Source organism: Aythya marila, assembly GCF_965140915.1.
Source record: "Aythya marila genome assembly, chromosome: Z".
Taxonomy (NCBI): Eukaryota; Metazoa; Chordata; class Aves; order Anseriformes; family Anatidae; genus Aythya; species Aythya marila.
In genome coordinates this window covers 80,101,008-80,126,764 of record NC_139080.1, presented here as the reverse complement: position 1 = coordinate 80,126,764, position 25,757 = coordinate 80,101,008, and the positions used below count along the sequence as shown (strand labels likewise).

Here is a 25,757-nt window from a genome sequence, read left to right as displayed (position 1 = left end):
ATTTCCTTTCTGTAGGAAGACATCTTTTTTAGGTGACATCAAGAACAACTTCAAAGGACGATCTGCACCCGTTTCTGTCCCTGTTGCCTCAGCTTCTCTCACAAAACCACGTAAGAGATGTGAAATGTTTCACTGGTAGTTTGATAATGAATTTAGTTCTGTTTAGGGATCCTAAACGTGATTGAGGAGCGTAACAGCTTCCTGTATGTTAGCTGAGCAACCACAACCATCTGTGCAGGTGTGGTGAGCTCCCTCTGATGCGAGGACAAACTGCTGAGCTTAAACCTCGTTCACTGAGGTTTTTGTTAGTGTGCCTGAACCCTCAGCAAGAACAACGACCAAAGGAATGCCACAGGCTCCCTGAGGATGAGGAAACATTTCAGTTTGGCAGCAGCTTCTTCTGTGTGGCACAAAGAGGCCTGTTTTCATAAAGCCTGTCAGGGATGCCAGTACTCGATCAACCGTCCTTCACCCGTTCTGCCCCCATTTACTGATGCAATTGGGCTGTCCTCGCAAGGCCGTGAGGTGTAAGGGGTTAAGACTAGCTTCATCTCCGGCCCTGAGCACTGCCTGTAATGCAGTGAAATGTCAGAGATGAGTCTGAACAGTGGCAAAAACTGGGTGGCTGCTAAGGGCACATATAATCGAATATAAAACTTCCATCGGGTTGGGTTATGTCACTTTACCTATCAGTGCGCGTAGGAAATACTACCCAAGTCAGATTTGAATTAAAAATAAACATTACTTCAGGTATTGGGTAATTGCCTGTAGGTAGCTGTGCTGTGCTCCGCTATTCTCTTTGCCAGCCAGCAGGTATTTTGTTGTCAGTACATCTCCTGTAACAGCACCATTTATCTTCTCTGTCATAACTGGAGCTTGTCCCGTAGTAATGGCTTCTATTTTCTCCAGTGCTACATTAACCTGCCTTAGACCATACATCATAACATTTATGGCCTCTCCATTTACAATAGTGCAAGGGATTTGTACCTAAAACTAACTCTGCCCCGATCCAGTCTGCATGATGTTGTTTTACAAATATCGTCACGGAGGGGTGTCAAAACTTTCATGCAGGATACTGCTACCGAACACCCCATGTAGCACCTACCATCTCCAGGTATTTTCCCAGCAGTGTTTGCAATCCCAATCATCAGGTCAGAAAAAGAAGGTAGGATTAATAAATCATGACCTCCATAATCTCTTCCATTCAAGGAAATGGAAACAGTGATGCAATGAATAAGGAAGCTGCAGACCCTTCCCTTTTCACCAGCTTTTAACCCCACTTACTGAAATAAATGCCTACTCTTATGTAAAAATTCTTCACACAGGGTTATGATGCTACAAGTATTTTATGGCCTTGAATTCACAACCTCCTTTTTCATTCCTTATTTTTTATACACACCAGTAGTAACTTACTTGTCAATAAAATCAAACTCTTCTTATTCAGAAAGACAGCAATATAATTTTTCTCTTCAGATTGACTCTATGTCCCACAACCACAACAATAACTGCACACGTGGAACCCAAAGCACGTTGAACCTGAGGTCAAAGGAAGACTTCATGCTTCGATTACACACACGCTCCAGTTTGGGTGTAAAAATCAAGTAATGTTTTTATGAATAAGGGCTAGGGGGACATTAAGCCTGAGCAGTGAAGTCTGATGAGCATATGCATGTTGTGATTACAAGGTCCAGTAATGGTACTTGCAAAGGCAACAGGACAGCAACAGCTGTTACAAGAAACATGTTCCAAACATCTCTCTCTGTTTCCTTCTTACAGATTTTTCCCTAATAATGGAATTACTGCAACAGGAACTCCATTATTATGGCACCACTGTGTTGCAGAAGCAGCATTAAGGAATTTCAATTACACCAGAAATTTCTATCATCCCGTTGGAAGGCATAGATGATAGTAATAAAGCTGCTAGAATACTAACTGTGTAGCACTTCTCCTTTCTACCGATGTGGGTCAGAACATTTCTACTAGTGCAGCCACTTCATAAAAACAATGTTTAAGGAATAGGACTGGTATTGGTTACAGAGAAGTGATAATCAAAAAAATCTTCAGATGGGGCAAGATGGCTGGTGAAAGGAATGTGCTTGCTGTAAAAGCTGGCAAATCCAAAAAGCATTTTAAAAGCTCCTACCATCTTAGTGGGCACAGGATAGTTTATTACCTGGGGCAGGTGACATATTTAGTCACCTTGATTTCGATTTACAAACAGAAGTCGAGTCATCCCACTGATGTAACTGAGGAAAGTTCCGACAACTTTGCAGTAAAACACAGAGAAGAACTCCTATTGCTAAGCGTGCTGAGGATAAAACAGCCTACTTCTGTCTGTAGCAGGTACTGGAGAATGACTCTAAAAGTGCAACTATCTCTGCTCTCCTGCATTTTCTTAGATAATCAAAATAAATCTGCAATGGTACTGAGCTAGGGAAAACCTGAAGGGAGCCTGATGAGACAAAAAAAGTGAAAATCAGACGAAAAAAGCGATTTTCTGTCATTACTGAACCACTTTTTGGAGGAGAAGGCTACAGATGGATTTTAATTCCTGCTCAAGTTCTTTGGAGAGGGACAGTTACAGTTGCCCTTATGATTTAATGTATGTGTTCCCTGTGTGTTTCCAAAGACATGCTACCTTCAGCGACATGTTTTTATTAATACTTTCACAACTGTGAACCCCACACAGTCAAATAAGCTTTCTTCTTGCATCAAGTATGAAGTCCAAGTTGAAAAACCAATTAATCAAACTGCTGGAGTTTTTCTGAGGAAAATGGAGTTGCTTTGGCAGATTCCACAACACAAATATACGAGAATACTTGATGCAGCCAGAATTTCTGTAAAATGAACCACATTTACCACTTTGTACCTGCTGTTTCAAATCCATCATGGCCAAGACGGTGGAAATGCTGTTTCTGAATAAACAAATTCTTCAGAGCACAAACTGCCACTCCTTTTTCCATAAAGGACATCTTAAAACCCTGCTAATGACATGAAAGCTGGCTGATCACAGCCTGAATGCAGCCTTTTGTCTACAGTTTGCAATAAAATTGTTTTTTAATTTGGACAGAGCTCTAACCACCACATTCCATGCACACATCACCTCTACATTGCTAACTTACTGTGACTTACGTTGACATCTTCAGCTTCTGCTGAATGTGACACCTGAACGTGTCTGTAGTCAAATGTCACAAAAACATCAATCTTGCTCTTCCATTTTTAAAGCTACCAGAAATAGGATGTGCATCCAAAACAGGAATGGTACCTCAATCCAAAATCTTTGAGGACAGCTTTGCTTTTCTTGTATAATGCACAGTACAGGTTAGAAAGTCATTTAGACAAAGCCATTTACCCAGAAATAAAGTGTTTTCAAGGGCAACAGACAGAAATGTATTTAATCAGAAGTTTCACTTTCATTTACTTTACATCTTTGGGCCCTTCCTATTTCAGGTTTATTCAGAAGATAAATACATTTTCCATATAGTGGTTTCTGTAACTAACACAGTGATAACAACAGAAAAGAATGTCTTAAGATCTGACATGCATATGCACTTTTTGTGCAGAGCTTACAATTGTATCACCTTAATACTACAGAATAAAAAATAACATAAATAACTAGATAACCAAGACCTATTTCATATTTCATCCCTGAAATTGGTTCATCTGCCTTATTCCAGAATATTTACAGTTTTAAGAGGGTGATAATCCTCTTTTGCAATTTACATATATATTTATTTTTTTTAATAATTTAACATCTAACAGAATATCTTTTAAAGGCATACCTAAGTCACGCAGGACAAGCATAACATTAAACAAGAATAGACAACACTGCTGATGCTTATATATAAAACCAGGTTTGAATTACTAAATTTAAGAAAAAGTGGAATAAAGCACTAGGTGACGCTCAGACAAAGCTATGTTTTTAAAGCCTAAACTTCCCAAAAGCATGTAACTTGCATTTAGGATTCTTTAAGAAAATTCTATAGTTAAAAATTGGCAGGTCCATAATTATATTGTCAAGAAATGGCATCTCAGCCATTTTTCCAAGAAAATAAACAGATGATTCCTCTTCCATGCTTGCCAAAATAAGATTAATTCAGTTGTCACCATTTTAGTTATGTAGCTTATAGTCTTAATTAATTACTATTTGAAATCTGTTCTTAAGTTAAGAGATTCATCTAAGGTGCAAAACTGAAAGATCTAACAAGCTGTATAAGTATGGAAAGATTTTGGGACAGATTTCCAACTCTGATTAAAAAATGTTGAGTTCAGGAAAAAAAAAAAAAAAAAAAAAAATCCATAATGGCATTTGATAAATGTGCCCCCGAAGGGTTCACTTTATAATCCCAGGAATTTCTGGACAAGAAGATATTGGGAAGAGAGATTTTCATTGGACTTTTGAGTTTGAAATACTGTAACTAGCAAATGAGATGGCATATATTCCTACCTCCTCTATATAGTTTATCAAGAAGAAAGTATGACTAATAGCTATAATGTTGTCAGAAGACAGACAATTACCACAGGGTAATGAATGGAAAGCAAATTTCTTCTGCAGCAGAGCAGTAGAACGCTAATTTGACTATATCAAATATAAGAAGGCAATCAAATGTCCGTAAAAATGTGACTCAGCCCTCATTCTGAGTTCAGGCCAAGGGAAGACTTGCACCCCATAGTGCATATTACTTGAAATACCATTTGTTGGACCAATACTCTGAATAACTACTGAAACAGCAAATTCTTATTCTTGCACAGACACTTTAAGACCATCAATATTCGTGGTAATTTTCCTGATGATAGACTCGATATAAGGCTACATGCATTGTGCTGTGTAAAAGCCTGATCTGTCACAAGTTGGCCAAGAATCTCCATACACAGTATATGGCAGAGTAAAAAGTTTGAATTGGGATTAGCGAGCACCAAAAAAAGTGAATGCTGGCATAAGAAAGGTGGAGAACAGAAAATGCCAAAAGGAACTGAAACAGTCTGCTACGAGGCCTTCCCAGAGCTGCAGCTAAGTGCTTTGGTTACAATGGTATTCAGAGTTCAAAAAAGACTTGGAACACCTCAGTGTCTGTGACAACAAACGAGTGAAACACTGAGCTCTCTTCAGAGAGCCCAAAAGTTTACAGAAGTTTGAACATATCACTGCTGCAGGAGCCGTAACTCCCATTCTGCCAGGGCATTTTGAGCAGTCTCTCTGCTTACTCCTGAATTAGGCTGCTATGCAGCCAGAAATACAGTATACAAAATCGGAACGCAACACTGGCCTCTGTCTGACTTTCAACTTTAAGAGCTGTCAGGTGGTTTTGTGAGTCCTCAGAGTCTATACACAGCTTCATATACTGGTCTGACCATATGAAGAAAATCCATCTCCTTTGATGAGTTCACCTTCCTTTTTGAACCTCAGACTGTCTGAAGAATGTAAGAAGTGCCCTACTGGATGGGAACAGAATCCATCCAGCAGTGGGTCTGGTCTGCAACAGTGGCAGGTGGAAAAGCTGTTGTAGTAGAGCAGGAGCCCGGCTTTTTTCTGTGGTTTACTCCCTTTGTGCTTGTTGTACTACAGATGATGGAGGACACATTCATGCGTGGCCTTTTTGAATCCATTCATGGACAAGTGGTCTCATGAATTTGTCTAAATGCTTTTGAACTGCTGATCTGTTAACCTGGATACTGAACCTCCATTTAAATGGCACTTTAAAAGCCTTTCTTAAATAAATAAATAAAATCTGCGGAAGGGCTTGACCAAGAGCACTTGCTGCAGAAAAAAAAAAAAGGGGGGAATTGTTATCAAGTTTACAACAGTTTGGTGACCATGACAGTTGTCTTTCATGTGGAGTTGAATTTGTGACATATATGATATCCATTTCCCTCACACTGTGCAATCGATATTACTGTGTACTTTAATTTTTTCTTCACAGGAACATTCAATTAGGCGGAATATTCAGTAACCAGCCTCATATCAGTAATGATTTTCTGGTTCCATACAGGCATGCTGGAGGTCACTGCAGGGGAAGACAGAAGAGCAACCCATCTCTGCCTACAATGAGCAATGCCAGACCAGGGAAGGAATATGCTATTTCATCTTCTTCTTGGGAGGCTCTGTGGAATCTCTCTTGCTAGAGAAATTGGCTGTAAAGGCAAATGCAATGTGTAGCACTGTCACATTTTTTCTACAGAAGCAGAGAAGAATCAAGGGAATCAATACTACTACACTGTAATTCATTCAATTAATTATGTATCAGTGTAGAAATATTATTAAATCTCCATTTCAGAATAACTGATCAATTCAAGGAGCAATAACACTAAAAGTCTGTACTGAATTGTGCCCCAGAAATCAGCAAGGATCCTCCTACCACTTTTTATCTCCATATGAACATTACCCATTAAGTCTTTTCATTTATTCTATATCCTTCAATAGTGGTCCACTGTTTGGTCTTTTCCTCCTTTGAAATTAGTCAGACTAGGTTTATGCCCATAAAGTCTTACTGGGAGAAGCATGACTCAGCTGTAGGGCAGCTATACATTATTAATTAATGCTTAGTTTTCAAATAAACCTTATTGCTAGCTTGTACACCACTGTTGTGTGTTTTCAACCACAGAAGTTCAATCTATCACAGAAAAATTTAGATTGAAATAAATATTCACCCAGCTTTTCCGTTCTTAGATTTTTCCCTCTGAAACAGCCTTCCAATCCATGCTGGTAAGATTCCCTTTCCTCAGGAAGTTGTACTAATAATTTTCCAAAAATATTAGCAGGGGATCCATAGCAACTGTTGATATGAGTCAAAGTGATTTAAGAGAGATCTTAGCAACCTTCTGTTAAGATATACTGTATACAGCCTCCCCCACTTAGCAAAATCCCACAATATGGCAAGAAAGATTTGTATGTCTAAGAATAGCTACCTACACACATTTTTCAAGATGACTGAGCCATAATGATTTAAATCCTCCCTACCACAGTTTCAGCAAGATGTGCCTCTACAACACTATATCAAAGTGTTCTGTTCAGAGTTTTGAATCTTCTTCCTTTTTTAAATCACACCATTAACATCCTTGACATTTTAGAAATAATGTTTATTGATTTTTCTGTTAACATTGCTATAAATTAAGTGATGTAATGGACAGGATTATTGAAGTTCTATAAAGAATATGTCTTTCAGATTCTTAACTACATATTGAAAAAGCGCAGACTCTGGAAAAATACTGCAGTTCTGTGCTGTTCTTGGGAAGTTTTCATTTGGATGACTACTTTTTATGTGACAGAATGGACATATAACAGAGATGATATTACAACTACCTGCTAAGTACCACATGACAGGAGAAAAACATCTGATTTAGGTGAAATTGAGAAATAAACAATAGTAACAAATCAGACATAGGAGAATTCCTTATCACTTGCTGTTCTGAAATTTAATATCTGTGGGACAGGGTTGCAAATATTCCCTTTTGTAGTAGAAGTGTTGTTAGTAAATGCAAATAGCTTTCTTCATTGCAGATGAGGATTCATAAAACGGCTGAATAGACTGAACATGAAGATGCATGCACAGTGCAGAAGGAAAACAGCACAATCATCTTCAGCCTCATTCAATTAGCATTGGTGTCAGCAGCCCACACCCTTCTATTTTAAGGGTTACACAAGGTGAGCCTGTAAGCTAAGACCTGAAACAGCGTGGAGGATCTTTTAACAGACTACCACATAGACAACAATGATCTACCACATTTAGGAATTTAATATAGCCCTGAGATTTAAGACTTGCAACTGTCCTCACAAACTACTGCATTGAGAGTCAGTATCAGAATGTCTGATGTCTTTTTTTTTTTTTTCTGGGGTGACAGCAAAGCACTAGAAGAATCAAAACACCAACCTATTGGCAGCAAAAACAGAACCAACATACCATACGTGAACCTTGTCCGCTCCCATGGTTAGGAGGAGTGCCCTGCAGGCAGAGCCCTAATTCACATTTTGGTAACAGAAGCATCTGGGTCTGAAGAGGTTTCGGTAAAACCTGATAAGGGGCAGGGAATGAGCAAGGCAGCATGTGCTCTGTTAACTTCCATGATCTTTCAGAGTCCTGACTCACAGATTAGTTTTTTAGACTGTTTCTACAGAACCTTCAAGTCACCAAGCCTTCATTCTTGTTTTATTGGGCAGTTTTTCAACTGCTGAGCCTCCTGTAATAATGCAATTCGATTTCTATCCTTGGATGTTTGATTTTACATTCCATCATCGCTGAGCATTGATTAAAACTTAGCAGATTTACTTGATTGTGTTTATGACTTTGTTTTCTCAGGGCAAGGTCAGGGTTTATGACAACATGACACTCATAAAAAAATAAAAATAAAAAAAAATTGATGATGCTTGTTTCCTGACTGTGATCAGATTTATTCTTCAACTTTTAAAATCATCTTGTTAGTTTGCTTAAAAACAGAAAAAAGTAACTGAGACATGGACTGGCACAAATGAGAAGAAGCAAAAATGAACTTGGGCACATATGTTCAGGGATTTATATCCAAAATTCTCTGAAATTCTCACTTTGCTTACTCCTAGCCTTTGGAAGACCTGTTTCTCAGAGTGCTAAGTCCCCCCTCACAGAAGAAGAAAACATTTTTCTGCTACTTGCCATGGGCATAAACAACTATATCTGGAGAACATAAACCTCTGGCCTACACCCCAAACTGAATCCCACAGCCATCCACACAGCATGCCTACCAAACCTGGTATTGTACAAAACATACCAAAAAGAAAGAAGAGATGGCTGTTACACCCCGCTTTACTCTACAAGCGAGTAAAGAACTAATCTGAGACACGAGACCTAGATTCAGCTTTCTTTTCTTCTTGTTTTAGAGTAAAGCTCTTAACTTCATAGGAAGTTAGCCACACCACTGTACCACTGAGCTGCGTTTTGGAGGTGGGAATGTTTCACTCTTCCCTTCTGAAGTTGTTCTGTGCACATTTTTATAAACACCCCCCAGCGCAAAGACAGGATGAAAATGGCTAGTGCCTTCACCCATTGTCCACACCAATAAATACTCTACTATTTTGTAATAAGTTTTGGAAGGTGCCTGGAAAATAAATGGGTCTTCTTAGTTCACTTTTTAATAGGTAACTATATGCATCATCAGGCCATAATTTTGAAAAGCAAGTATCTAAAAATTAGAGGACAAAATCTGCTAGTCACAGGTACTTAATACTCTGTATTGTCAACTTCTACAAGAAGGACCAAATACCATGTAATTTCAGGACAGAAGTTCTAGCTATAAACACAGAGTTATGTTTAACTGCTGCACATCTCCCATTCATGCTGGAGAAGATTCCCAAAATGACAAAAGTTAAAATAATAGCCTTTACAGATAACCTGAAAAACTGAAACTTTGTTTTAAATTCCTGGTTGTAAAATAATGCACTACCCCGTCATAAAATATGCTCACTTTAAGATAAAGATTTCTCCACCTTCATTTCAGGTCTATTCTCTGTTCTCCACTGTTTGTTTTGGATCCTTTCTCCTGTTCTTGTGGTCTTTCTTTTCAAATTGTCTCATCATTTAGCATTTCACCATGACATGTTTGGACTTCTGCTGATTTACTATGCCTCTGGTGTATCATACCTGGATTTTAAAGCAGTGAACCTGCTGTTCATTTACACGAAGAAGGACCATTATGTTGGAGCTTTTTTATACAATACCACTATGTATCTACCTAAAACTGTACTGGACTTCTCTGCTAAATATCAGAGCATATGTGAGAGAAATGTGTCTCTCTTGCTGCCATCCCTTATCACAATGATATACTTCATCATTCCTTTGTACGGACTTTTATTCCCATTTACCGTAAATTTTTTTTAGCTGGATACTTTTGCTTGGAGGTTTTGGAGATTGCTCCTGAGTTGTTTTTTTCCTGTTATTAATTGAAATCTCTCCAGTGCTATTTTTACATTCATCCTATTTGCAGGACTCAGGAAGTGATTGTCCCTCTGTACTTGGCTCTAGTGGGGCCGCACTTCAAGTACTGCGTTCAGCTTCGGGCCCCTCGCTACAAGAAGGACATCGAGGTGCTTGAGCGAGTCCAGAGAAGGGCGACGAAGCTGGTGAGGGGCCTGGAGAACAAGTCCTACGAGGAGCGGCTGAGGGAGCTGGGCTTGTTCAGCCTGGAGAAGAGGAGGCTCAGGGGAGACCTCATTGCTCTCTACAGGTACCTGAAAGGAGCTCGTAGCAAGATGGGGACTGAGCACTTCTCCCAGGCACCAAGTGATAAGACAAGGGGAAACAGCCTCAAGTTCATCAGGGGAGGTTTAGACTGGATATTAGGATAAGTTTCTTTACTGAAAGGGTTGTGTGGCATTGGAATAGGCTGCCCAGGGAAGTGGCTGAGTCCCTGGAGATCTACAAGAAACATGTAGATGTAGAACTTAGTAGCATGGTTTAATGATGGACTTGTCCATATTGGGTTAAAGGTTAGACTAGATGATCTTAGAGGTCTTTTCCAACATGAATGATTCTATGATTCACGACATTTCTGTCTTCCTTTGGAAACATCGATATTTCTAATTTGTCCTTAAGGCCAATACATAACAAGCTTAGGAAGTACGTTTAAAAAGTCAGGAAAAAAACAGGGCTGTCAGTCTGAGGTGCCCAGAAGATCCCCTAGGACATCCTAAGTCATGCTGAATGGGACAAACCAGCTGAGGGGCAACTGAGGAAAGCTCTCTTTGTATTTCAGGAAAGTTACAACAGGCACTCAGAAAGGAGCTTCTTCGAAAGAGTACATTTCTAAAATCCACTAATTCAAAAATGCAAAGCAACATTCTTTCAGAATACGTAGAGAGTAATAGCTAATGCAGGATATCCTCAAAAGCATCTATGAAATTACAAGGAAGATATTCAGGACACAGACATGCCATGTCTGCAACTCCCTTTCTGACTCTTCAAAAAGAAGCTAAAATCACAGTTGGCAACAGTTCTGAAATGCAACAGTAATCCATAAATACTCCTTAATTTTCCTGTCATTGCAGAATTAAGCTACTTCCAGCTAACACAGATCTTACCAGGTGTGCTAAATTGATGTCATTATAAGCCATCAGGAAATACCCACAGAGACCTGTAGCAACATTTAGAAGTTTTGTTAAACAGCTGTGTGTTATAATTGATTTGTATTATTTAAAACAGCTAAAGCAAGTTATCTCCGGATGTAGAAAAGGGATGACTGAAGACTCCAGGGAGATTTAACTCACAAGAAAGCCAATCACAGGAACTTCATTTGAGCATTTTAAGATTATTACTAGAGGAAGTGCAATTAAATCATCACCATTTATCAATTATCATTATAAAATACTATGCAACCTTATCATACTAATTTATTTATGGGAAGGTAACTAGTTGGCTTCTGCTTACTGCAGTAAAAATAAGCTAGTCAGTAAAAATATCTGAAGACACTTTCTCTGAAAATGAATATGCCTTTCAAATAATAATCAAAAGTAACAGAAAAGTTCAAAGTTTTATTTAAATTTGTTTTCAATTATATTGGTGATATAATTGCCAAATAGCTAAACTCTTTGGAGCTCATGCTATGTTTCAGTTCCTGATCTCTGCTATATTTTGCCATACAGAGTATACGACAAAACATAGTTGTATTACAACTGTACACTGGCATGCTATACACATTTCATAAAACACTTAGAATGTAAGTCCCAAATGTTTGGTTGAACATCCTGGGTCTGTGATTAAAAAATGGCAGTAAGAATTTTTTTCCTAATCTGTCAACTCTTGAATTGAAGTCCAAAATCAGCCTTTGTTAAAAGGTAAGTAACATTACCCTTTGACAGTTGTCTGCTCTTTTTTTTTTTTTTTTTTTTCCCCAGTGGTGAATTGCTTGTAGAAGTTTTGCTCTGTTTTGGAGCAAAATCCTGAACCTTCTCTCTCTATTGTCCACGTGTACTGAGAGTTCAAGCCTGTTTTGGTGAGTTTGCCCAGTGACTTGCATTACATGATCTATGTCCCTGCAGGCAAAGCCTAACCCACATAGCAAAATTGGTCAGCAGAAATGCAGGAGAAAAAAAAAAAAAGAAAAAACACTTGGTATTTCAGTTCAGACCCCTGGCCCACTTGAGGGCAAAAAAACACTTCTTCTTGCAGACCTAACTCCCATTTTGATCTGAGCCTTGCAGGCTATTGCTTACTGTAGGTTTTTATTATCTTTTGTAATTCCTTTGAGAATGCTCTGATCTTTACTGCTGTTTTCTATTTGATCTGGCATATGTATCTCTCAATTTACAAGGGGAAGTGTTTGTTATACCAGCAGTTGTTGGCACTTAAAATACAATACTGTTGGCACTGTTAATTGTGCTGGTGCTTTGCCTCCCCTCAGACTCAGACAGAAATGTACGCACAAAACCATGCACTCCCTTTGTCTTCTTATCACCTGGCTGGATGGCCAGTGCATCCTCACTGCCCGGTGCCTTTGTGCTTTCATCTAAAATTAAAACTGTAGACCTCTTAAAGCGGCTTTCCCAGAGGCTCTCTCCCACAGCCATGTGGGAAAGTACATTTTCAATCCAGGAATGCAGCTGGGGCCTTTGGACCCGGTTCAATACTGATGTGAAGCAGGCTAACCTCCCTCAAGTCAGCAGAATTCAACAGCCGTAAGCCACAGGTACATGGTATTCAGGGAAATGAGGTACATACAAAAGGCATAGGGGGAAAAAAAAAAAAAAAAAAAAAAAAGCTAAATTAATTCCAAATCATTCATGGAACTGCTGGAGGATCTTACCTTCTACCTGCCAGCAGTTCCAATATTATGCTATCAGCCTGAGGCACAATGTGCATTATTTTGGGAAAAAGCAGTTTAACTTAGTCTGCAATGACTTATTCAATGGAATATCACCTCGATGTTATGTCCAGTAGTGTTTTGCTGCTATAACTCTGCTAATTTCTCCAAATTGTTTTTCTTTTTATCTTAGTTTCTGTCACTGGAGTCATGGGCTGAACCACTTCTGGAAAGGTGCCACAGAGACAAGAGGCTCAGCACACCACACATTTTACCAACATAAAACCTGTTCCTGCAAGCCCCTGCGAGCATGTATCTCACACACTTACTTCCCTACTTAACAGATGCAGGCCAGTTTTACTTTACTGCGTCTTAAGAGGCAAAAGTAATCTCCAGGTGGGAGTGACCTGCTTTTCCTTTTGGCTTCCATCACTCTGATTTTACACATTTCAAACATATTCTTTTCGCTTTATTCTCAGTAGTACTGCATTATGATTTATTACCTACACTGTGCTGTGGGTTTTTGCAGTGCTTTGCAGACAAATAGAAAGAGACAGTGCTTTCTACAGAAGAGCGTGAATGTGGCTTCAGGCCACAGTATAATGTGTAGAAGTGTAGAGAAGGAGTACCACCTCTGGAGTGCAGATAGCAGACTCTCCTATACATTTTTGCAGGTGGGACTGTAAGCTATCCACAAGCCAGAACAGCTCATCTGGGAAATACCTGAGATGTCAGCCCCAAAGGATTCCTAGCATCTGACTGTAATTAAGAGTTACTGGTCTCTATCTACCAGCAATGGATTTTCAAATGGATTGAAAGCAAAGTTAATTGAATCTTCTGCCTTTCTATGCAGAAACGGTCATGATTTAGCTCTGAATCTTAAACTTGAGCTATGAATCACAAAACTTTACAATCTGAACTACAAAACTTTCTTGTGCAGAAAAGGGAGTTATCAGCTAATCTATTATTTTATTAAATCCAATTTTCTCATCTTCATTCTGTAGTAGACAACCCAGATAATTAATACTTTATTTAAAAGCATCTATTATGACAGAATCTGCAAACTCACAATTAGAATTCAGAAATGCACAACAAACATCTGAAAACCAATGCCTGTTAAGTTCTCAGGGAGCTATTATAATACAAATAATAGTCTGTGGCTGCAAAAACATCAACGTTGCTTGTGTTCCCATGATTGAGTGCCATTTACAAATAGACATCCTGTAATTAAGTTGTATTAGTTGAATTATGGAAACACCTGTAGACCTCAGTTGAGGTTATATTCCTGTTGCACCAGCTGCTCCTGTAAGAGACCTGTGTACCTGGAAGCAGCTAAGATCAAGAAGCCAGTGATGGAAGTGGGGAAAGAAAAGAGACATTGGTATCTTCCTCTGATGATAAAAAACCTCACACCTGGAGAATTCCCACTCTTTGTCCAAACTTGCACTGGAGGCCTGGAGCTGAGAGGAGAACCCAGAGTGCACAGCTCAGCTCTGAGTCACATCTTCCTGGGCACAAACAGGACTGTTTTCAAGACAGCCACCATCACAATTCTACGAATAGGACATAAATTGCTGAAATAATCTAGTGACTTTAAGACCACTTCAAATAAAAGTGATTTGAATACCTCTAAAACAAGGCACTGATAACAGAGTTTACTAATCTGCTTCCTCTTGTAAAACATGGTGTTCATTAACCACTGATTCTTAAGTACATTAGTCAGTAACAACATATTATTTGATTGAGAGACTAATTTTCTCTCCTTCAATTCTTGGGATTGCAGGTCTATTTAAAATTGAAAATTACACAGTCTTTTTGGTAATTTGATTAACAGACAATCTGTGAACTATTACACCGCTATATTTTACTTAAGTAAGCAAGTAAGTCTATTTTTATAGTTGCCAAAAACCAAAATTACTTAGAAATTATCAGTTTTCAGGACTGGCTTTTGAGAAGGATTTTAAATGAGAGATATGGTCACACTAAGTCTTATGTGGTGAACATCTATGTATTCTTCAAAATCCAGGTCTGAAACTGTTGTTCATAACTGGCTCAACATACGTCAGTAAGACTTCTATATCTTTTATTTGTGTCCAGGAGAGAAATAAGGCCATTGAGGATTTGGGCATATATTGCAACCATCAATTTTGTAATGGACGAGTGGCTTCTCACCTGCTGTGTAATAGTGTCCCAGGGCCCCTCCAGCAGACGAGCCTGGTAGCACGCATGAACACTTTTCCATATTTCATCCAGAGTTAGAGGTCTTCCATCTGTGGTAGAGGGGAGGGGAAAAAGCACCCACAGTCAGAGCTCTTAAGCAGGCTGTATTAATAGAGTACAGCAAAAGAAAATCTGAAAATACTGATTATCTGCAGACAGATGGAAAAAACAGCAGAATGTGACTGAGCTGCTTCTGGCCTCAAAACTCCAGAACAGTAATGCTCAAATCCTAACTGGATGTGTGTATAAAGCTAGCCCAAATTCTCGAAACTATCCTATACTTCTCCATCCCCTGAGAGGAACAACTCACTTTTCTGGTTGCAAGTCCTAAAGTTAAACTAACTTTGTAAAATAATGCTTGAGTAAGAGAGATTAAAAAACACAGAATAGCATCATTAACAGTTATTTCATGTAAATACATGTAATTCATAGTGAGAGAATGGAAAAAAATGCAAGGAACAAAATTATGCAGTCAAAAGTTCACTGCCCTTTGCTAACTTAGAGGACTTTTTTTTTTTCTTTTTCCTTGAGACATATTTTGAGACATTTGAGACATTAAGACATTTTTTTCTTGAGCCACATTGTCACAGCACATTTCAGTGGTGATGTTAGAATTATGCCAAGGTATTACCACTTTGAAAATAATCATGTCAATTTTTTCAGAATATTTGTTTTTGACAAATAGCAATAGGATATTTTGATATACTTTCAATAAGTTGCTTCATCGTAACATCTATTAGGTGTCAGAGACCATTATCCTGTGATAACTAGTTTTATTCTACTGACATTTTCATGTCTGTAAAATGAACAAGATTTATTCATCCAATTAACATTTGAATGCCATGTTTAGATGTAAGTTAAAAACAGCTGCCTACAGTCTCTGTTTTATCTTATCTTCTGCATGCATTGAAAAAACTGCACCAAGTTCTGCACTTACTTAAGCACCATATAACAGAAGCATTAAGATGTGCAGCAAATGAAGTATCTGCGAAGGCAACAGAATATTAAGTAGATACGCTATGCCATCCTCAGGAACATGAGACTTGCTAGACCTGCATCTCCCCTGTCCTGTGATGGCAGATATCAAAGTTGTTCTGGCTAACACTTGCTGAGAAATTTGTTACTAGAGAGTAAGTGAAGTTTAGGAGGAAATATTTATGCTCAAATCATCTGTGTACAAATAATACAAAATACCATAGATACTTGCAATTTTATGTTTTCTATACAACCTGCAAAGGCAATTCAGAGTGAGTGTAAATGGAAAATCTAAAACAACATACATTCAAATGAAAAATTTGATTTACCACTCTAGATTTTGCCCTGTACATCTCTGTGAATTTTTATAGCAACACTTGAGCTAACTTGAGCTAACTTGAGCTAACTTGAGCTAACTACGGCACTTAGATGTGCACAAGTCGATGGGGCCAGATGGGATCCACCCAAGGGTACTGAGGGAACTGGCAGAGGAGCTGGCCAAGCCGCTGTCCATCATTTATCAACAGTCCTGGCTATCGGGGGAGGTCCCAATCGACTGGCGGCTAGCAAACGTGACGCCCATCTACAAGAAGGGCCGGAGGGCTGACCCAGGAAACTACAGGCCTGTCAGTTTGACCTCAGTGCCAGGAAAGCTCATGGAGCAGATCCTCCTGAGAGTCATCATGCAGCACTTGAAGGGGAAGCAGGCGATCAGGCCCAGTCAGCATGGCTTTATGAAAGGCAGGTCATGCCTGACGAACCTGATCTCCTTCTATGACAGAGTGACGCGCTGGGTGGATGAGGGAAAGGCTGTGGATGTGGTCTACCTTGACTTCAGCAAGGCTTTTGACACCGTCTCCCACAGCATTCTCCTCAAGAAACTGGCTGCTCTTGGCTTGGACTGGCGCACGCTTCGTTGGGTTAGAAACTGGCTGGATAGCCGGGCCCAAAGAGTCGTGGTGAATGGAGCCAAGTCCAGTTGGAGGCCAGTCACTAGTGGCGTCCCCCAGGGCTCGGTGCTGGGGCCGGTCCTCTTTAATATCTTCATCGATGATCTGGACGAGGGCATCGAGTGCACCCTCAGTAAGTTCGCAGATGACACCAAGTTAGGTGCGTGTGTCGATCTGCTTGAGGGTAGGAAAGCTCTGCAGGAGGATCTGGATAGGCTGGACCGATGGGCTGAGGTCAACTGCATGAAGTTTAACAAGGCCAAGTGCCGGGTCCTGCACCTGGGGCGCAATAACCCCAAGCAGAGCTACAGGCTGGGAGAGGAATGGTTGGAAAGCTGCCAGGCAGAGAAGGACCTGGGAGTGATGGTGGACAGTCGGCTGAATATGAGCCAGCAGTGTGCTCAGGTGGCCAAGAAGGCCAACGGCATCCTGGCTTGTATTAGGAACAGCGTGACCAGCAGGGCTAGGGAGGTGATCGTCCCCCTGTACTCAGCTCTGGTGAGGCCGCACCTCGAGTACTGTGTTCAGTTTTGGGCCCCTCGCTACAAGAAGGACATCGAGGTGCTTGAGCGGGTGCAGAGAAGGGCGACGAAGCTGGTGAGGGGCCTGGAGAACAAGTCCTACGAGGAGCGGCTGAGGGAGCTGGGCTTGTTCAGCCTGGAGAAGAGGAGGCTCAGGGGCGACCTTATCGCTCTTTTTAGGTACCTCAAGGGAGGCTGTAGCGAGGTGGGGGTTGGCCTGTTCTCCCACGTGCCTGGTGACAGGACGAGGGGGAATGGGTTTAAGTTGAGCCAGGGGAGTTTTAGGCTAGATGTTAGGAAGAACTTCTTCACTGAAAGGGTTGTGAGGCATTGGAACAGGCTGCCCAGGGAAGTGGTGGAGTCACCATCCTTGGAAGTCTTCAAAAGACGTTTAGATGTAGAGCTTAGGGATATGGTTTAGTGGAGGGCTGTTAGCGTTAGGTTGGAGGTTGGACTCGATGACCTTGAGGTCTCTTCCAACCTAGAAATTCTGTGATTCTGTGATTCTGTGATTAATTGAGATAGAATGGATTACTCTGACTAACCATCTCATTTACAGAAATTATCAAACATGGGATCAAGGATGAATCACATAGTTAAAAATTACCTGAGTTTTGCCTCATGGGTCTTATTACTTCGTGTATGAAAAGCAGCATACTGTCCATCATATTTAGGTATAGAATTATTTTTGTTTCAGATAAAAATACATATAAACTAAAACCAGAAGTTTTACATCACACCAGAGTGAGATCACAGTCAGTTATACACTTCAATAGTTATTATAAACTAATTGCAGCGTTTCACATAAGAACAAAAATTGATCTGGGCATTCTGACCAGGCACTTACATATTGAAATATCCTTGGATTTAAGTCTCCCTACATTCTGAATTTTCTGCACAATTATAATATATTTCACTGAGATTTAAATGAGTATAAAGTCTTTTCTTTTTTTGCTGTTGTTTTGTTTTTAGTAAGACTTCATACATACTCCCAAGTATTGTATTCCTATAAATTCTCATCTAATTGACTAGCTCAGTTTCCTAGAAGATGGGAATACAAATACAGCAGGAAAGAATAACTTATCAATACTTAAAATGGACATGAGGTTTAGCTTCACAGCTGGAAACTGTAAGACCCTTGCAAAAAGACAGGTGATTAATGGGTAGTTTTCCCATTGCCTTTTGCAGGATGAAGACCTCAAAGTCTGTCGTTTTCCCTCTGAATGAGACAAAATAAACAAAACAAAACTAAATAAAAGCTACACTAAGATCTCAAATGACTGATAGAAGTCCTAGTATGTTAGATAGCAGCTGGAAGTGAAGAAGTTTTAAGTTTTTGTAGTCTGCTTTCTTCTTCCTCCTGTTTCTGTATCAAAAGATAAGTATGGATGATAAAACTCATCTCAGGTAATCTGACTGGAGGTGTGTTACATGTTTTAAAAGTCCTCATTGTGTGTGAATTTGTTTACTTGTTTATCATATAATCACAGAATGGTTTGGGTTGGAAAGGAACTTAAAGATTAACTGGAACACTGCCAGGGATGGGGCATCCACAGCTTCTCTGGGCAGCCTGGTCCAGAGCCTCACCACCTTCAGAGTGAAGAATTTCTTCCTCATATCTAATCTAAATCTATGCTCTGCCATCTTAAAGCCATTCTCCCTTGCCCTATCCCTACACCCCCTGACACAGAGTCCCCCCACAGCTTTCCTGCAGCCCCCTTTAGGCACTGGCATGCTGCTGTGAGGTCTCCCTGGGGCCTTCTCTTCTCCAGGCCGAACAAACCCAACTCCCTCAGCCTGTCTTCTCAGGAGACATGCTCCAGCCCCTTGATCATCCTTGTGGCCCTCCTCTGGACTTGCTCATCCCTGTCCTCCTTGTGCTGGGGCCCCAGAGCTAAGCGCAGGCTCCAGGTGGGGTCCCACGAGAGCAGAGCAGAGGGGGACAATCCCCTCCCTTGCCCTGCTGCCCACGCTGCTGTTGGTGCAGCCCAGGGTACGGCTGGCTTTCTGGGCTGCAAGCACATACTGAATCATTTAGGTCGATATAACTGAAGCCATGTTAATCCCAGTCTCCCATCTTGGCACAAAACACACTTCTGTATTCTTTGGGCACTTTCAGCCCGCTGTTTTCCAGGGCTGCCAGTGTTCACGTGTCTAGGGGCTGACAGAGCGGCCTGTAATTGTTGCTGCTGGCAACAAGGGGCCACGGCGGCACCCGCTGAGCCAGGCGGCCGCTCTGCCTCTTGTGGCGCCGCTTCTTGTCACGGAGCCGAGCTCCCCACGTACAGCCAGAAAAACAAGGCGACGGCAGCAGTGAGCAAAGAGAAGTAGCAGGAGAGGAAGGCGCAGGCATCAGTTTCACCCTGCAGTGCATTTGTCCACCATCCCCACAGGGTGACGCAGATGCTGAGGTGCCTGCCTAAGCCCTGAGGTGCTCATCCTAAGCCCTGTCCCAGGTATAGCTGGGAGCAGGTGTGTTGACAGAATCAAAAATTTGTGGTTATACGCCTGCTTTGTATATTTCACCTCATTAAATAATCACACCAATTGCCACAGAGAGCAAAAGGAAATTTCTACCACACTGCAGTCGGTAGCTGCCTGTGGGTCATGCCAGATTTACCCTTCCCTTGACAGACCACAAGGCTGGCACACAACACATTATCCACTCATCAGTGCTAGGACAAAATGCAACAAGAAGGGACAAAAGAGCCTGGGAGACAACCAGATGAGATACTTTTTGAGAAAGAAGCTGATGGATAAGAGTCAAGAATTCCTAATATTGGTTCTACTTCTGCCACTCACTATGGGCTTGAATCAATTAGTTCGCCTGCCGTAACAGTCAGCCCAGAATAACTACAGCATTCCTATCAGAAACTCTGATTTTTATTATTTAAACTGCCTTGATAATAACAAACACTTGCTTCAAAAGGCTTGGTGAAGGTCCGTCCAGTTGGGGTTAACTTGTTTTTATCACCAGAAATAAGAAATAATTAAAAAGCAGATTTTCTTTTAACAAAATTTTTTATATGTCCAAAACCATGATCCAGCCCTTTCTCAAAGAACGAGGTCTTAAGAAGAGACATTTTTCTGAGAAAGGAGAGAGAGCTTTTGACTTCAGAGAGTAAGTCTGGTTTCTGGAAAGTGCATCCATCAGGCCCAGTACTGTTATGAACACAGAAAGTCATGCCTTCAGGGTTGGAGGAAGCTACATTATCTTCCAAGCTGTCTCTCTCTAACCACTGATTAGCATGGTTTTTATTGGCAGGGATGTATCTGTATTGTCAGAAAGCTAAACATATTTTGAGCAGGTCAACTTGAAAATCCCCTTTCTTCACTCTTTTCTAGGTGAGCTGGGGTGCAGGCTGTGTTGACTCCTGCTCTTTCTTTTTGGTGCTTAGTCAGTATTCGCGAATCTTTCTCTAGCTTTGCAGGAAAAAGAAGCAGCAAAGTGTGAAACAAGCTTTTTTTTTTCTTGACATACAGGGTGTTTCCTGAATGATACCTGTGTCCACCTGTGATTTTGTTGCTGCTACCTCACTGTCAATGCAAGAGGTGTTTTTATGTATGGTTTTAGATGATGACAATTCAGGAAAAAACTGAAGTTCCTTCACATCTTAAAGATGAAGAAAAGGGGAAATACTCTGCTGATTAAAGAAAGCTTACTGGACCTAGCCCAGCCCATCTGGCTGATGCCAGCACTGAAGGGGAAGGCTAATTGCCTACACCATCTGTCTCTAAGAGGGCTAATTGCTGACATCAGATCTCAGCAAGGGGTTCATGCATTTCTTCAGCTACCTCTTTGGTAATCTTGGAAGCCAGAAAAAGAAAGAAGGGTTCCTGCTTTTCAAAGGTATGGCATGCATAAGACTAATATTGGAGAAAGGACACCTAGTTCTCTGACACTCTGAGATACTGAGGACCACTGTCTGGACTTCAGAAGGTCTGAATTTAGGAATATATGCCACATGGAAAGTATCGTGAACTGGTGAAAAATGTTACTCAGATGTATATGTGTATCCTAAAAATATCTTCTTGTATCCTGTAATGTTCCCAAGCATCTTTCCAGACAGTCATCACATTTAATCATTTTCAGCTGAAGTATTTGTCCTTGCACAGAACAAAATCTTCCCTGTAAATCTATCCCCAGAGACTACCAGAAAGTTTAGATGTCTTTCAAAATGTTTTAGTCCTATTGCAATTAAAATTTCAAGCCATTACCTTGTTACTACCTTACATATCAAACTTCTTCTGACAAAAAAGAGAAAAGAGGTTTAAAGATGAATTCCAGAAAATAACTCATCCCATTTAAACAGCAGCAAGGATAAGGCTACAATTGAGCTTTTGTCTTTCTGCTGGAAGGACTGACCTGCAATGTTTAAGTGCAACCACTAGCAGAAACGAGTGAAAACCAGATGTCCTCACTGACACAAGCTCCTGAAGATGCTTACCCTGCTAAAGAGGATGGGAAAAACTCCACAGCGACCCTTTGAGAAGCCTTTTTCCTAGGAGGGACTGCTGGAGACAAGCAGTCAGTGAAAAATGGAGGGAGAAAAGAAGGATTTAATTATTCTAGAAAAGTTTTTAGAGTCTATTTGGAATAGCACAGATTTGGCCAGGCTGGCACCGGTTGCTATCATAACATACAAAGTGAGGAGTTGAATTGCATTGCAAAACAAGCAAAACTACTTAGTCAGGTTGAACAGAAGAATTATTATTTCCTAGGCAGGCCTCGAGTTATAATGGCCACTTAACATACTGCCAGAGAGGAAGCAGAGTTTTAAATTCAACCTCCATGCTCTGCTGCTGGGGAAGACAAAACAGGGCAGGGCTGTGGAAACACTGGAAGGATTATAGCTCACCTTCACCTCTTGCAACATGCTCTAATTAACATGAGGATCAGTATGGACAGGATTCAAGGGAAACCATGAGCAGCTCGCAAGAGACTTGTGAAGAACCCATTTTGTTAGTTAATCTGAAAACAATAGTAGGAATTTAGAGTGAGAAATCGATGCAGGTCTCAGAAGAAGATTCTTCTCTGAAAATTTCAGATAAGGAATGCAGCGAGTATTTCTAGTTGTCTGAGAAACAAGGTGAGAAGCCTATCACAGGAAGATTACGACCTTTCTCAGGAAAAAAAAATCTCGGGGCTTTACCTTAGAATTTTCTTCATATTAGGCTCAGGGCAAGACAAAAGATATTTCTCTGAGAGAGCTCAGGTGATTGTGATTGACTGATGTTTGCATGTTTCTGAAAAACCCACACTGGTGCCTTCAGATAGCACTGTATAGGCAGGTAAATTATTTGCAGTGATGACAGATTTTGCTGTTTTCAAAAATAAACTATCCAGAACTGAAATCAGAGAATAACAGCTGAAAATATTCTTGGAGAAGTACTTATTACCAGTATTTTGTATCCTTCTCTCTTCAAGAGTCAGAGAACGTTATATGTTAAAAGAAAGCATTAAATGCGAAAGAGAGCCCAGGTGACTTCAGGAATTATCTCAAAAAAAGTCCTTGTTTTCCATTGTGAAAGGTTCCCAAAAAGCATTTTAAAACATAATCTCACTTGCAGGAGCAATTACATATTTGTACTGCAAGGGGAGCTGTTGGCACATAATACTACGATTGTGCATTAGATCATCCACTAGCTTCTGTAATATCCACTTCCAGATATAAGGAGTCATGTTTCAACACCTCCGATTCCCTGATGCTGACAAGCTAAACAACTTGTTTTGTCTCTGGGAGCTCTTCTCTGGTGATTAACTGCTTATGGTGAATACTAATTATATGAAAGTACAGTACAGTAGAAATAGTGTCCTATTTCTTCTACCTGCAGCATCTCCATCTCTTCTGTAGAGACTATGCACTATTAATTCAGCAAAAACCAAGATGATGACATTTTTCACGACCACGAATAGGTTAACCTGTCTCTTACAGAAAAACTTTCTTCACCCTTCTGTCTACACATAAGTTTAAAGGCAAAACACTGCACATTTCTAAATGCCTGTAATAATTCTAGAAATAAATTTGCAGCAGGATGTGTGCAAATGAGTTCTGTTGGTGGTAAAGATAGAGCAATGTCCCCAATTCCCCATGTCCCAGTTTGAAAATTTACCCCAAATTATCCGTTCCTGAAACTGCACCTCTGACTAAAATCCTTTCACCAGGGAGTCTATGAGAATTTGTTCTTCAATTTTAAATCTAAAGTGCCTTTTAAAATGCTAACACTGCAAAATTAGAAACCATTAAACAATATAAGGCAGAGAGTGATTAAATCTACCAAACACATTCAAAGCATCTTAAGCTACTTTTTAATTAAAAAGAAAAAAGATATCTCTGGCAACAGTCAGACATCTTTATCTAGATAAAGTTAGGAGATTATTCAAAACACAAAAGATGCTGATGCTACCATGCAGGAGACTGAAGAAATGACTTGAAGATTTCAGTCCCTCAGCCCTTGGTACGCAGTCTTCGGGCAGAGAGGAACAGAGCACAGCCAGTGCTGCAGTGTGATCACTCTATGTTTGCTGATTAAATAAGTGACACTAACAGTGGCCTTGGAGGAAGGCTCTGTGTTCCTCCTTCCTTCCTGACAGGATGGTGAGTAAAATCACAGTAGCTGTAGCAATTGAGTAATGGGTAACAAGATGTACATCTTAGGAGGAAAAAAAAGATCAGTTAGTGTTTCAAGAACCAGTTTTAATAGATAGAAAAAGACAATACCTTATTATTGTCGTTATTTTTTAAAGCAGCTGATTTCAACAGAAAACAACATACACTTTAAAAGGTTCATTTACACCCCCAGCCTTGTGGCTCAAAGTCAGGCTTCAAAGAAGCAGACACAGTTCTGCTGAAGCACTGTAATTCTCTCCACTTATTTCATAGTCAAATTCAAACCTGCAGCTTTAAGGTTTTTGTATTCATTTAAAGGAAAGAACAAGAAAAATGATCAGCAGTTTTAGTCAACCACAGGCAAGATGCCAGGAGCCAAAGATCAGCCTCCTTCAGGCTGAGATGATATCATCTACTCCAAGGTCCTGAAGCTCTGTGTCTGGAGTATTATAAAATTTACTGGTGAACAGTCTCATCTCTTACTTTCTTATTACATACGATCATTATTTTGTTCCTCTGTTTAATATAAAATTTGTGTTTTTAACATCTGTGGCATCTGACATGTTTTTATTCATCACTTTGTCTAACAGAAAATTGGTCTTACCTAAAAAGCAAGCCCTAAAATAAAGCACGGGTACTTGGTAGCTGCTGGAGTACAAGACATGATATTCATAGCGAACCACTTCTTCTGTTGTTGCACAAGCTCCAGCTACTTGAGAATCATCCAAAGATTCCTAAAACAACAAACATGAACATAATAATATATCAGCTTTTGTATTTTTATCAAGAGGAATTAAATTACAACTGCTGTAATTAATAAACATATAGAACAGAAAAAAGCAGTGATCACCACTTTAACATCACCCTTCTAGTATTACAAAAAGAATTTTAATCAGCAAGAAAATCACAGCAGTCCAAAACCTACAAAGACATCTTGCACACTTACTTTTACACTCTGTGAACTATGTGCAGGCATTTGCAGAACTGAGGTCTTTCTAAGTGCAGGCTGCTTTTGTAAACAAAAGAAAAAAGCAAAAGCTCTCTAAAATCTTTATGGCAGAATACCTGTACAATAAGCTAACTACAGCTGCATCTCTTCTGATTAACATTACTATAAACCATTTTAAAAGTGTATCCTTAAATAATCTGGTTTTGCTTGCCAAAGGACACATCAACAGTATCCACCAGAAATTCTCTGCTCTACTGTCTTTAAAGGCTTTTTGCAAAAGGCTGGTTTTGACTATAATACTTCTAAAAGCTAAGACATTTTTCCTCCTGTTACTGTATATTTCAGGTGTAAAGTAATTAATGTATGTTGTAGACTTTAAATAAATCTGAAGAGATGGAATTTGTTGCATTGAGATATTCCCTAGCTGGTGCATAAATCTCTTAACATGTTTATCAATTTGTTAATTTCAAAATAACATTCAAATGGTGCTAAACACCCAGTTGTTTTGACTTTTCTAAAAATCGACAATTCTCAACATTTCTCAATTCTCAACATTTCTGAAAATTAAATTACTAATGCCACTAAGATTAAATGTTAGAACAAACTTTCCAAGAAGACACTACGGGTGTGGACTTGTTTGGTTTTCAAACCCCCAAATTTACATGCATGAACTAAGCAACCATAATGCCCGATAGGTTGGGTGTGCACTTCACAAGTTTATTATTGCCAACCAACTTAGAATATTGGTTTACTGTCTCTGCCCAAGCAA

General features: G+C 40.0%; 1 protein-coding gene across 3 annotated transcripts in view; it reads right to left on the bottom strand.

Moving 5' to 3' along the window:
* ATG10 (autophagy related 10) overlaps nt 1-25,757 on the bottom strand; it is an 82,342-nt gene that overhangs the window by 7,376 nt on the left and 49,209 nt on the right. For all 3 annotated transcript variants that reach the window (XM_082783541.1, XM_082783543.1, XM_082783542.1), the window contains exons 4-5: nt 24,644-24,773; nt 14,935-15,032 (exon numbers count right to left, since the gene is read on the bottom strand). In XM_082783541.1, coding sequence (XP_082639667.1) covers nt 14,935-15,032; nt 24,644-24,773 — 228 coding nt within the window. The remainder of the gene's footprint in view (nt 1-14,934; nt 15,033-24,643; nt 24,774-25,757) is intronic.